This window comes from Condylura cristata, unplaced genomic scaffold, assembly GCF_000260355.1.
Source record: "Condylura cristata isolate star-nosed mole 26May11 unplaced genomic scaffold, ConCri1.0 scaffold00001, whole genome shotgun sequence".
Taxonomy (NCBI): Eukaryota; Metazoa; Chordata; class Mammalia; order Eulipotyphla; family Talpidae; genus Condylura; species Condylura cristata.
This window is the reverse complement of record NW_004567102.1, coordinates 81,838,485-81,850,728: the sequence shown is the minus strand read 5'-3', so window position 1 is coordinate 81,850,728 and position 12,244 is coordinate 81,838,485. Positions and strand designations below refer to the sequence as shown.

The 12,244-nt window shown below is 42.8% G+C and overlaps 1 protein-coding gene across 1 annotated transcript in view; it reads left to right on the top strand.

The window, feature by feature from the left end:
- Positions 1-11,966, top strand: part of SYNE1 (spectrin repeat containing, nuclear envelope 1) — a 424,261-nt gene extending 412,295 nt beyond the window's left edge. The window contains exons 140-142 of the mRNA XM_012735121.1: positions 2,452-2,544; positions 3,907-3,965; positions 11,061-11,966. Coding sequence (XP_012590575.1) covers positions 2,452-2,544; positions 3,907-3,965; positions 11,061-11,301 — 393 coding nt within the window. The 3' untranslated portion in view covers positions 11,302-11,966. The remainder of the gene's footprint in view (positions 1-2,451; positions 2,545-3,906; positions 3,966-11,060) is intronic.
- The last annotated feature ends 278 nt before the right edge of the window (positions 11,967-12,244 follow it).

Here is a 12,244-nt window from a genome sequence, read left to right as displayed (position 1 = left end):
GCAGTTATCTACCTTCTAGTGAGTCCAGGGTGTTTTCGTTTGGGTTAAAACTTGTAGTAAGTGAGTCTATAGTCTGTTTTCAGTCCTCAATTCCTATGCCTGCTTGGACGCGGTGATCTCGGCGTCTTTACTCTGCCACCATCTTCCGGAAGTCCCATGATAATGTTTTATTGGAGGGGGCAGGAATAAATTCAGAATTTCTCTTCGACACCATCTTCAAGTTTGTACTGACTACAGAACAGATCACCAGAGCCAAAAGAAATGGTGGCTTCATTGTTCACGTTCTTTAGCAGCTCTTCACAAGTCTCTCTGCTCCACGTGCCTCCCTCAGATCTCCCTCTGGCTCTCCATCCTGCTTCCACTATCACTTTTTAGTATAGCTTGAAATCATGGCACTTGATATCTCCATTTTTGTTTTATTGTCTCAGGAATATTTTTGCTATACAGGGTCTGCTTCCACAAAAATTTATGATTTTTCATTCTTCCTGTGAAGAATGCCACTGGAATTTGATAAGGGTTGTATTGAATCTGTATATTACTTTAGTACTATAACCATTTTAACAATGATAATTCTTTCAATCCATGAACACAAAACAGTTTTCCATTTTTTTTTTTTCTATTTCTTTCAGCCTGGTCTTACAGTTTATGTTGACGAGGGCTTTCACTTCATTGGTTAAATTTATTCCAAGGTCTTTACTTTTTACATGATTGTAAATGGGATTGTCTTCCTGATTTTTCTTTCTGCTAGTTCATTATATGCATATGGAAATGCAGCAGACTGTTGTATGTTAATTTTGTAATCTGCCACACCACTGTTTTTGTTATTTCTCAGAGCTTTTTACCAGAGCCTTGGGGTTTTATAGGTACATTACAGCTTGCTTTGATTTGATTATTTTGGCCTCTGCTGACTTCCTGACTGAGGTATTTGCATGCGTTGCATCAGGGGGAGGGTCATGGAGGCTTCCAGCAACTATTGCAAATGCTGGAAAAGATGTGGTTCAGTGCCTCATACCATGAATGTCTTTCCTCTCTGGGATCCCGGATGAGAGCTTGGCAGTATGTACATTATTGAGTCCCTTCTCAGAGTCCATATTCTCAGCAGCAGAGGGGTGGCAGTGCAGTCTAGGCACCTTCTCTTTGTCCTCTTATGGGGTCGTGGCCTGTGCAGCTACCTCGAATCATGCGTTTATGCCTCCAACACACTTCCACTTTTCCTATCTTGTGGTCCTGGCTGGGCTAGCTGTTCAGCTGTTTGTGCCCCTTGCTCAACCCCACAGCCTCCAGACATGTCTCTCCACTTCCCCCCATCTAGTGAAATATGAGTGTCCTCTCTGCCCTCTGTGGCTCAGTTTGTGTTGGCCTTTGAGGTACAAGGAGGCTGCGATCTCACCCAGACCCACGCTCTAGTGAGTGAGTTGTTAACTGTTCGATGTTCCTCTTAGACATGAAGCAAGGAAACGTCACTATTACCAGCTCAGTGATGTCTTCTCTCTGTGGAACCTTTCACGCAGGCTCTCAAAGAAGAGTCGCCTTTGTCCACCTTAGAAAGACTTTGCATCAAGCACATGTCAGAATAAAGCAAGCACTCTATAACTACTCATACAATTCTTGCCTCAGAATAACAAAGCTAACCAAACTTTTATAATATGACTGCTTTAAATTCTATTACATCTACAAGGCCTCTGACCTTTTACTGCTAACCCTATTACCAACACAATTGTGGCATTTTATTTCACAGTTTATTTATGAACTGTCAGGTTTCTAGCTACACAGCTGTGGTTGATCACAACCAGTTGTTGCATTTAATTCTTGTATTCAAATCCTAGGAACATGAATTTCTTGACTTAGACAACAAATAATTCATGGAAAATGTCCTTTGCTAAATTATATTTTAGATTTTTTTAATTACTGCATCATGGTCATATTATTAGCTTTGAGAAATGCATTTGTGCAAACAGAGATGCTTGGTCAGATTTCAAGTTCAGTTGTGAAATCCTATTATGAACACTTTTGCCCTTCTGTAAACTTGCAAAAAAAAAGCCCATTCTGAAAACAAGACAATTTCCGATGCCAAAAATCAGGTTCCTGGATGACGGTTTTGTTTCTAACTCAATGGATGGGTTTCTCTCTAGCCCGAACAACTTGTAACTATCAGGCAGATAACTTCATCTCCTTCGTTTCAACTTACATCTGTGATTCAGTGAAGTAATAAAGCTGCAAGTGACACAGAAATAGCAAAGTTATAGCTCTGTTTTCCAGAAGAGCCAAGTTTACAAACAGGGAAGCTTAATACATGTAAGCTTTGGCTTGATTGTTTTCCTCAAGGCATGGCTTGGTTTTTTGTTTGTTTGTTTTAATAGAGGTTAGGGTCGAGTTGGGAATTGCCTTAGGTTTGACCGAGTTATCATTGTTCTGGGACACAATATCATTAAAAGAGTCTTTCTCACATAGGATTTGTCTTCCTGGTCTTCGGCTGATGAACTGGACACCTCAGGATCTGTGAGTCCGACATCAGGGAGAAGCACTCCAAACAGGCAGAGAACGGTAACTTTCTACTGGTCCTTTCCAGTTGGCCCATGGGAGGGAGCGCTGGACAGTGACAGTGTTTGTGCCCACACAGGGCGCCCATGCAGAGAGCTGGCTGTCACACAGTGACACAGTGAAGTGCTGTTTCCTCAGCCCTGTTCCGTGCTCCGTGCCCCACCCACTCCCATACGCACTCAGGAACTAAAACAGTGGTTTTGTTGTCAGAAACTCAGGGCTTAATGTGGTTGCTTTGCAAGGAGACATTATTTTGTTCCAACGGCCTTTTCTAGAATGGCCCCTTGGATGGTTCCTCCTTTCAAACCAACACCAACATAGTCCGCCTAGACATGTAGGCTCCATGCCAGGGTCCCTCAGCCTGGGGTGGACACAGCTGTGAGACCCCTGCATTTACCAGACAAGTAGAGGCTCTGCTAATGCTGCAACCAAGCAGCTCCCGAAGGGTTTCGGTGACTGTCCTGCCCCCCCAAATGGCAACACCTTCAGACAACTTACCCACAAGGCCTGTAGGGGGCTACCTCACTGGCACACAATGAGGAAGAGACAGATTTGGCCTGTTATCCTCTATACCCCGATTTTCTCTGTGTAATTAGAAGCTTGTTTTTTGTTTTGTTACTTTTTTGTCCAGCTTTATAATTATATTCATTTTTATTATCATTCCATTTTCCTTAGTTTTTAGAAGTATTGATTTTGTTTGTAGTTTTTTATTGTTTGTTTATAAACTTAAGTTCTATGCTGATAAATGTTATTATCCTTTTTAGGATTGTTCTTTACTACATTCACTAGTGTCCTATAGATCCTAGTTTACGAATGTGAAGGAATACTGGCTTTTCATGTCTTCTTCAGCCTTTATGAAATTGAATATTTCACTGGTTGACCTTCAGGAAATTTGAATAACTGGTTGGGTCTTCATCACTTTATAAAGTACAGCCTCCTACTACTGATTTTATTTGTATATGCTAAGAATTTTAATGCTGTGTCGGTGTTCTCAAAGATGAAAAAATATGTAAACTATATTTGAAATGTAGAGCACGACATGGATTTTATGTCTCTTGTAAGTAAATACACGGACAATCTCGGATAACATAGTCATTTGCATTTTTATCATAAAAAGTGAGGAGAAATGCACCTATTGTGGTGTGGATTCCCAAATAACAATTTATTTCAAAAATGAGAATAATGCAAATTCACTTCACTTTTTCAACAAAGAAAAGCCAGTTTCCTTAATTCATGGGTACTGATCATTTCATTTGATTTATTTTTCCTTTGCTGCACTTTTAGTTTTAATTTTCATCAATAGCTTGTCTTTATTTGCCTGGACTGAACATTCTTCTTTCTTTACCCCCTGTTCATTGCAAACAGCCACGAGGCAAATGTAGTCCCTCACAGCCTGGACCCTCTGTCAACAGTCCACATAGCAGGTACCTTGTTCTCCTGGTTTCCACACTGTTCTAGAACTCCAAGAGGATGATGAAAATGGTCCATGATTTTGGTAGGCCTTCTCTGGTCTGCCTTGGGGTAGTTGAAAAATTACTTTCATCCTTTCTTTAAAAATTGGAAGAACGTTCTCTAACTGGAAAGTGCAAGGAAATCATAGAGCATAAAATATCTGGACCCCACCAAAATTCTAACACCACCTTGGCCGTCTGGCACTTCCAACAGTGGTCCGTGTGCGCCACAGAGTCGATGTACGTCCTCCTGGCACGATAGCCATTTGGTTCATGGCAGGCTTTCATCATCCTCTTTACTTCTAGATTTTACAATAAGACAGGTAATAGATCAGTGAGTTATTTTACCACTTCCCAGAACCCACAAATCTGAATAAAATCTACTAACCTCCCCAGCTTTTCTTTTGTTTTCATGTTTTATCCAGATTGTGGGTTTGGGGTTCTCCAAATGGCAGTCCTAATTTGGTGTTCATTTCAGTTTTCTATGACTACCTTCTCTCTTTCTGCTTATCCTGAAACTTCTCTTCAGCTGCACACTCAGACACCCACCCCTGACACCTGCAGGCTCGCACCAGGGAGCCTGCCCCCCACACTGTGCCCACACCTGCCCAGCCCCTCGCTCTGCAGTAGAGGTGCTTCGCCTTCTCTGTCGTTGCTGTGGTGTCTGTGCTCCCTGTCCCTAATCAGTTCGTGTTGCCCTAGACAACTTGACAGCAATGAAAGTCCCATCCTCTTTGCTGATTCTTAACGCCGAGTCCAGTAGTTGCCCGTCTGGGCTGATCACCACAGAAGAAGAACCCAAATTCCTGGAAGGAGGTGGGGGGGTGAACAAGTACAGCACCATAAACAACCCGGAGTGACCACTTGGGCCCCCCAGCTGGGCTGAGAGGGACTGCTAGTTGTATTTGGTCATTCCCGCTGAACTGAATCATGCACAATGTATTCGGATGTGCTTTCTCACGTGAAGCCTCCCTTTACGACACTTGTTATTCCTTTGGTTTGATTTGAAGATGGTTGTGTGGGGTTTTTGTGTGGTCCATAATGAAATATGACTGGAAAGAACTCACAAGGGTTTTCAAAGATACCGATGGGTGTCCGCAAGGGCTCTGGCGTCTACTCAGCCCCCTAGCTCTAGAGACAGTTGTGGATGAGAAACAAATCTTTGCACCACACTGTCTACCCTCTCCCCTCAAGGTGCCGAGGTGCCATGCACAGGACTGGGGAATATCCCTACAGCTTCCTCTCAGGGTTCCAGAGAGCATTTCATTGGTTGGTATACATGATGGTGATGAGAAGGGAAACTGCTCTTCAGTCATGATGTAACCCCACCGGGGGCGCCACCTTCTCTTTGCCGAGCACAGCATCTCTGCTCTCCCAGTGTGTCAGCCACCGGGTCTTCTGAACGTTTCAAAGACATTGTTTATTAGGCCCGCAAGTGCTTCAACATGCTCCTAACTGTGCTCTGCAGGTGGGATTTGCTCACTGTGGCCCCCACCAAGCGCCTTCGGCTCTGCCAGCCCAGCGCTGTCTATTAACATCTCCCAGGGTGCTCAGCTGAACGTGCCCACTTTGCTTCTCAGAAGTGCCTGGAATACAAATGATCTTCACCTGAATGGCTAACTTCCTCCAACACCTTGGCAGAAACCTTAAACTTTCTTGTTCTTCTTGCCTCCTTGGCATCTCTGTTTGGGGGGAGGGGGCACTGAACCCTGCCAGTACCCTGCAGAGTCTGCTAGGGGAGAATTAGCTTCATCCATTACCCAGGTTGTCACAGTGCGCCTCTTCATGGCCACTCCAGGGTACCTTGTGTTTGATCTTGCACTGGTCCAGCAAATTTCAAAGCTCTTTGTAAGAGCACAGAGTTGAGATTGTTGACCCCAGCAATCCACAGTGGGAAAATTTTAGTATTTTCATCCTGACAAAAGAAAAAGAGTAAGTTGGAAGAAACTGGGTACTAGTATGTAGGGAGAGATTTCATATTTTTTCTTCTTGTTTTTTGCAGTCACCTATTAATAATGTCTGTTGCTTGCCTGCTGTATAGTTCAGTTTGATAGTGGGTCACTCGCCTACGTCCTTCTCTAATATTCTAAGCCTACAAATGAATCCATGCCAGTATTTACTGTACACCTACAATGAATGTTTAGTTCCTGGGCTTACAAAATGATTCCTGCCACCAGAAGATTTACAATGTGTCAGATTCTAGAGATTCCCTAAAACAACTATAAGTAGCTTCCCAAGGCTCCTTATAGTTCTAAACATTTGAAAAACATCTGCCTTAATGTTCCTCACTACATCCATGATTATTTTAAATAAAACCTATTTAAGAAGCAAGCTTCCTGAGGCACTATTGTTGATAGCCCAGTTTATTTTCTCTACCTTTGACTTAAAAATGTCAAACCTGATTGCCAATGACTCTTCAAAACTTCACTGTAGATTAACTGAAGTTGACAGACAGGAAGATTTCACACTGTTTTTCAAGCAAGCAAAGAATGAACTGCTCTGTAGTGCAAAGGGAGTCACCAATATTCCCTCCAAGGTTTTGAATTATAAAATGCAAAATTCCTCTACACAGATAACTAAGACTGAAGAAGTGGCTCCTGACTGACTGAAACTCTGAGAGGGAAAGGAAAGGACGTCACTTAAAATATGTTCAGGGTAGCCTAATATATTTAAGCAAACACACAGACTGATTGTATTTTTGTTTTTGTTTGCCTATACCCCTGGGTCCTTACTGAAAACACTTCTGTTTCTTATGGAATTTTTTTTCAAGTCTTTGCCACTATATTCCACCCTGAGGATCGATTTATTCTAAGCATTTCAAGAGCTTTAGCATAAAGCAGAGCTGGCTGGCACTGGGACGGTCACAGCTCAGGGAAAGACCCCCCACCACGAGTGTGCATTAATATTTTGAGGTGTGCATTCCTGTGTTTCCAGGCAACAAGTCAGACATGTTGGGAAATAGATCACATCTTTAAAAGCCCTCTTAGTACATCAGGAATATTTCCCTTGGAGGAAAGACTGGATCTAGACAAGCCTCAAGGGTGTGAGTCAATGCATGCTTGCTTTAATGACACAGGTAGACAGTAAGGACAAGCTGCTGGCATTTAGTTAACATTTCATGCTGAGCATTGTATATGTGTCTCCTCATGTAACACCCATGCCATGGCTAGACCCCCAATGGAAAGGCAAGACACAGGCAGGGAGAGGCATGAGGTTTAGAATTTGAACCCAGATCGACCTTACTCCTCTGCTGATTACCTTGTTAGCCGCTTCATAATAACCAAGGCCTCTTGGTCTTTGAGATACTTCAAATGATAGTTCCAGGCCAGTAGGTGGTTGCCAGAGCTAGTTTAGGACCAGCCAGAATATTCAGCTGAGGAAGAGGAGACTGGAATCTTCCATGAGTACCAAGAGCTCATCTTTGGATATGTGTATCTGGGGAAGGCTCTAGGTATCAAGGGTAACTCACACAAGAGCAGGCTACATCCTGGACAACCCAGGAATTTCCTCACTGTAAATTCCTCTTAGTACCCTATCAGTATTATTTAGTATTTCCCAAAATCTGAATGAGTGTGGAGGAGAAAAATCAATATTTACTTGTAGAAAATAGCACATCTGTGCAAGACAGACTTTTCTGAAAAATCTCTATTGATTAGGTCTTGGAATAATTTCACAATTTAATTGTTCCTTCATAAATACGGTCCCCACTGGCATCTGTTTATCTCATCATAAGGGCAGTGGAGAAAATAAAGTGTATGATCAGGAAGTGTGTCGTCTTTGTTCTTTCCCTTATCAGATTGCCCAAAGCTTCAGAACCCTAGGTGTTCTTAGGACAGCAGATAGTATATTGAAAGTTCTAGAATAAGTTTGTGCCAAAGAAGAGGCTACTTCTGGCATGGTGAAATCCTAGCAATTGCCCTCAGGGGGTGACATTTGTCACTAGAGGTAGATTGGGTAGTGCATGGAAGGGAGGTGAAGTGCATGGAAGATGGCCAAGCACTTGGCGTCCTTTGTCCCTATCTCAGCCCATTACTTCTCCCAGGTTAGCAATCTTCAACAGGAGTAGCCATGCACTAATTAAATTTTAATAAGGAATGCTCTGATGCTGCTCAGTGTCCCATGTCCTTTAACAGACTCCCTCACATGAGCCCACATGAGCCATTTCCAGATTGGTGACCTTTGTAGTTATTCTCGGTCACAGGCTAGTCAGGATGTGGGCCCTTGTTTCCATCTTGATCTTTGGCTCATTGTTCAAAGTAAGTAATGATGGACAGACAGACAATTCTTCAGCACTTCAGTCTGATTGCAATGCCAACTCTGTGCCTAAATCTGCCCCTTGCTAGCTTCCTTAAATGCTTCCTTAAGAAAATGAGTCAGTGAGAACTCTCCCTCATTTTATTCAAATATTTAATAATGAGGAAACATGGTCTCGCTTGTTCTTCTGTTATAATTCATCCACTGACAAGTGGTGAGTGTCGTTTGCCAATACAGCTTTACAGGTCAAGGGAAAGAAATAATGAAGAAAAATCCAGTCCATAGTTCCTGGGTAAACCCCCTTAGCCCTCCCCCCGACCCCCGCCCATTGTTCTCAAGACACTAGGCAACTATTGAATCATAAGGTGTCTGGCCCTGATGATTTTAGGATATTAGGGCACAGAGATCAAAGAGATAAAATTCTGTGCCAGACAGAATGCCCTCTTCTGCACATTCCAGCACTGATCCCATGTGATGCTGTGAGGCCTTATAGTTAGAGGCATTTATCTGAGACATGAGGAAATCACTTCCAGTTTGGACACAATGTTGATCTTCTTTGCAGCTACATGTGAGCTACCTGTGGCAACTTACAGAACATTTCAGTGGGAGGCCAGGACGTTGGAACCCCTATATTCGTGCTAGATCATTTCCTTTAATTAAGAGGTTGAGGGCAATCATTTACCCTACCTATAGCAGCTCAAGTCTAGGGAGTTAAAATCCCAGGGTGGACATTTGCATTTTGCCCCTTGCTATTGTATGACCTTGAGCCAGTTACTTCCTCTCTTGAGCCCTCTTTTCATCAGCTGTTAAAGGAAGACAGCACAGCATGCACACACTTCTTCCCGGGGTTAGTTCTGGACTGAGAGAACCGAAGATAGAGACCAAGTATGTTGCCCAGCAATTAGAAGAATGAATGTTCACTGTCAATAGTGACTCAGCTACAAAATTTGGAGATAGATTCAATTCTAAGCCCATATCTCAATACTTATGTTTTGTAATATTTTATAATTAAATGTTGTTATCATTAGTTATCTCAAAACATTTCTATTTCCCCCTTCCATTAATAGATATGGGACTTGATTGTTTTATGCTCTACTATATTTTTACAAAATATGTAACTTTTCCTGTTTACTTCCTTAGAAACAGCTCATTGATCTTTGCATGAGGATAGTTAATCAGTTTGACCACTAGATGGTGATTGAACTCTTGCGGCCTCTTACTGGGTAAACTGTTTACACAGACCAATGAATATGACATAAAATTGTAAACAACATGGAACTTTCTGGCTAGAAAACCATTTTGTCTAATGTGAAGGGGCTGAAGATGAGGTTTGCACAGAGAGGTGGAGTTGTTCAAGGTTACACTGCAATCACTTGTACATTTCAGAAAAGAACATGGTTCCAATTTAGGCCAATGATTTGTTTTTGTTCTGTTTTGTTTTTTCATTATACTACAAGACTGTGCTAGAAACACAGAGTGGTGCAAGACATCTTGAGGCTTCTGTTGGACCATCCTGTTTGGTTCCCCAACTTCTTTGGTGGCTCAGGAAGAGACTTGAGGAGTCTTTTGTTCCTCATTAAAGGGATTATGTCTACTTTTTATTTTAGCATTTCTATTCCCTGGTGTCACCCATAACCCTCACTGATGGCATTGGTTTCTGTTTTCAGACATTAACAAATAGCAAGTACTGGAAACAGTGTTGACATACAAGAAATTATCCAAAGTCATCATTCCATTTTCTACCTTGTTTTCCAGTGGTTTTGTGTTTATCAACCTTGTCCTTAGTGATACTAAAACCTGTTAGGGAATTCAAAGTAGGTGTGACAGGATGCATCTTCGTGGTATAGCTATTCTTTGTGCACCTGCCATGATGTGTGTGTGTGTGTGTACAAAATGATTCTTGTAAATTATATTTCTTCGTTTTTCCATTAGTAATTGGACAAAACATTCATGAGTGATCAGAAAAGGAAAGTAGTGACACCCTACCCTGAATTTACTTTACACATCAATATATCACAGGCTGTCTTACCTACCACTTCTGAAATTCTTGCCTCATATCTAATGCACTGTTAAAGGTCCATAGGAAGATAAAAGTGGAGAGAAAACTTGAGGAACTTTGAGTGTAAGGGGAGCCTTCCAGATGACCACATGGCTCCCTAGAAAATTTGGGTTTGGTTTCCCAAAGTCACAGAGTTAGTGATGGGTAGGGCCAGCCTCGAACCTGCACCACTCAGCAGCAGTGTTCTGTGGCTGGCAACAGTGCCTTCTTTTTGCCGGAGCTTTAGAACCCACTAATGTCAGGACCAGATGCTGATCCAGTGCAAGATGAAACCAGGGTCTGTTCTAAGACCAAGCTTTATGGGTCTGTGCAAAATGACAGCGCTGTTCTCTATTCTTATTACCTGGGTGTTAGCTCATCCAGATGACTAGCTGGGATGCAACCATGTTGCCTCATAGTACTGCTGATATTCTTAAACCAAAAGCATTCTCCATTTTAACTTTCCTGGATCCACTGACTTATTGCTGACAGAAAGTATGTAGGGTAGTTATCTTTGTTGATGGAAAGCATTTTACCAAATTGCAGGATGGAATTTGAACCAAGTTAAATGCTGATTTTCATCAGTACAGTTTCCAAATAACTCTTCCTGTGGTGGTGGGAGAAGACCAGGCCTTATTGCAGAAGCTGGCAGTTTACTGCCAGGTTGGGTTGAGTCTGGCCTGGTCCTTTAGCTTCCAGAAAGGGGAGGAAAAGAAGAGTAGCTGCCATCCAACACTTGAGGTATTTGAATGACTTATGCCATATTCTTCTCTCAGGTCCAGAAGAGGTGGCTCCGATTCCTCCCCTTCTGAGCCTCGGCCAGCTCGCTCCGGCCGAGCCTTCCTGTGCAGAGTGCTCCGAGCTGCCCTTCCTCTCCAGCTCCTCCTGCTGCTCCTCATCGGGCTCGCCTGCCTGGTTCCGATGTCAGAGGAGGACTACAGTTGTGCCCTTTCCAATAATTTTGCCAGATCATTCCACCCCATGCTCAGATACACCAATGGCCCCCCTCCGCTCTGAACTACTGCTGCCAGCCACAGCAGCCTTGGCAACAGGAGCAGATTTGGCCAAAAGCTGACCGCAGATAGCAAGACAAGGCCGCGCAGCCCGGGCAGGCCCTCGGTGTGGCAGCTTCCTTCTCCTCCACACCCTGTCTGAGCTCACTGTGGCTTTGGACATGGAAGCTAGACAATGGCAGGAGGAGAGCAAATGGATGATGGGGTTGGAAGAAAGGGCTTGACATCCTGAGCTGAGCTCAGACTGAGGAGAGTGAGGACGCCCAAGCACCCCGAGAATGGTGCTCTCCATCCATTCAAAGAACAACATCCTTGTGCGCCATGTCCACAAGGAACAATCTCCCAACCAACCAGTGCTAAAGAGATTCAGAACCTGTAACATACAGTTTTTAAGAGCTTATCTGACAGCTTCCTTTTTACCTTGTTTTCCTTTGGGGCATGATGATCTCACCTTTGCTTTAGAAGCACAAGCTGTAAATCTAAAAGGCACTTTTTTTTTAAAAAAGTAAAAGAGTGACTGGATGTAATAAATTAGATCATCAAAGGCTTTATGTGAAAAAAAGTTGAATGTTATAGTAAAAACAAAAGATATTTATGTATGTACAGTTTGCTAAAGCCAAGTTTTGTTTGTATTGATTTATTTGCATTTATTATAGAGACTATAAAATACTTTGTCTGTGTTTCTTCCTGCCCTCCCTAAAGACATGTTCGATTTCCCTATGAAGCCAGCATTTAGCAGAAGACAACCTAAATGGTGTGTTTGTGAGAGTGTGTGCACACGCGTGTGTGTGTGTAATGTATGAAGCTGAAACAGTGTGTGTGTGTGAAAGAAAAGGATGATTCGGGAAATGCGTGTTGACTGATAGCGAACTCTGGGTCATTCCTTTCTCCCTCCCCGTCTCACAGCCATAACATCTGAATGTTTGCATCCTATTATCTTCCATCTC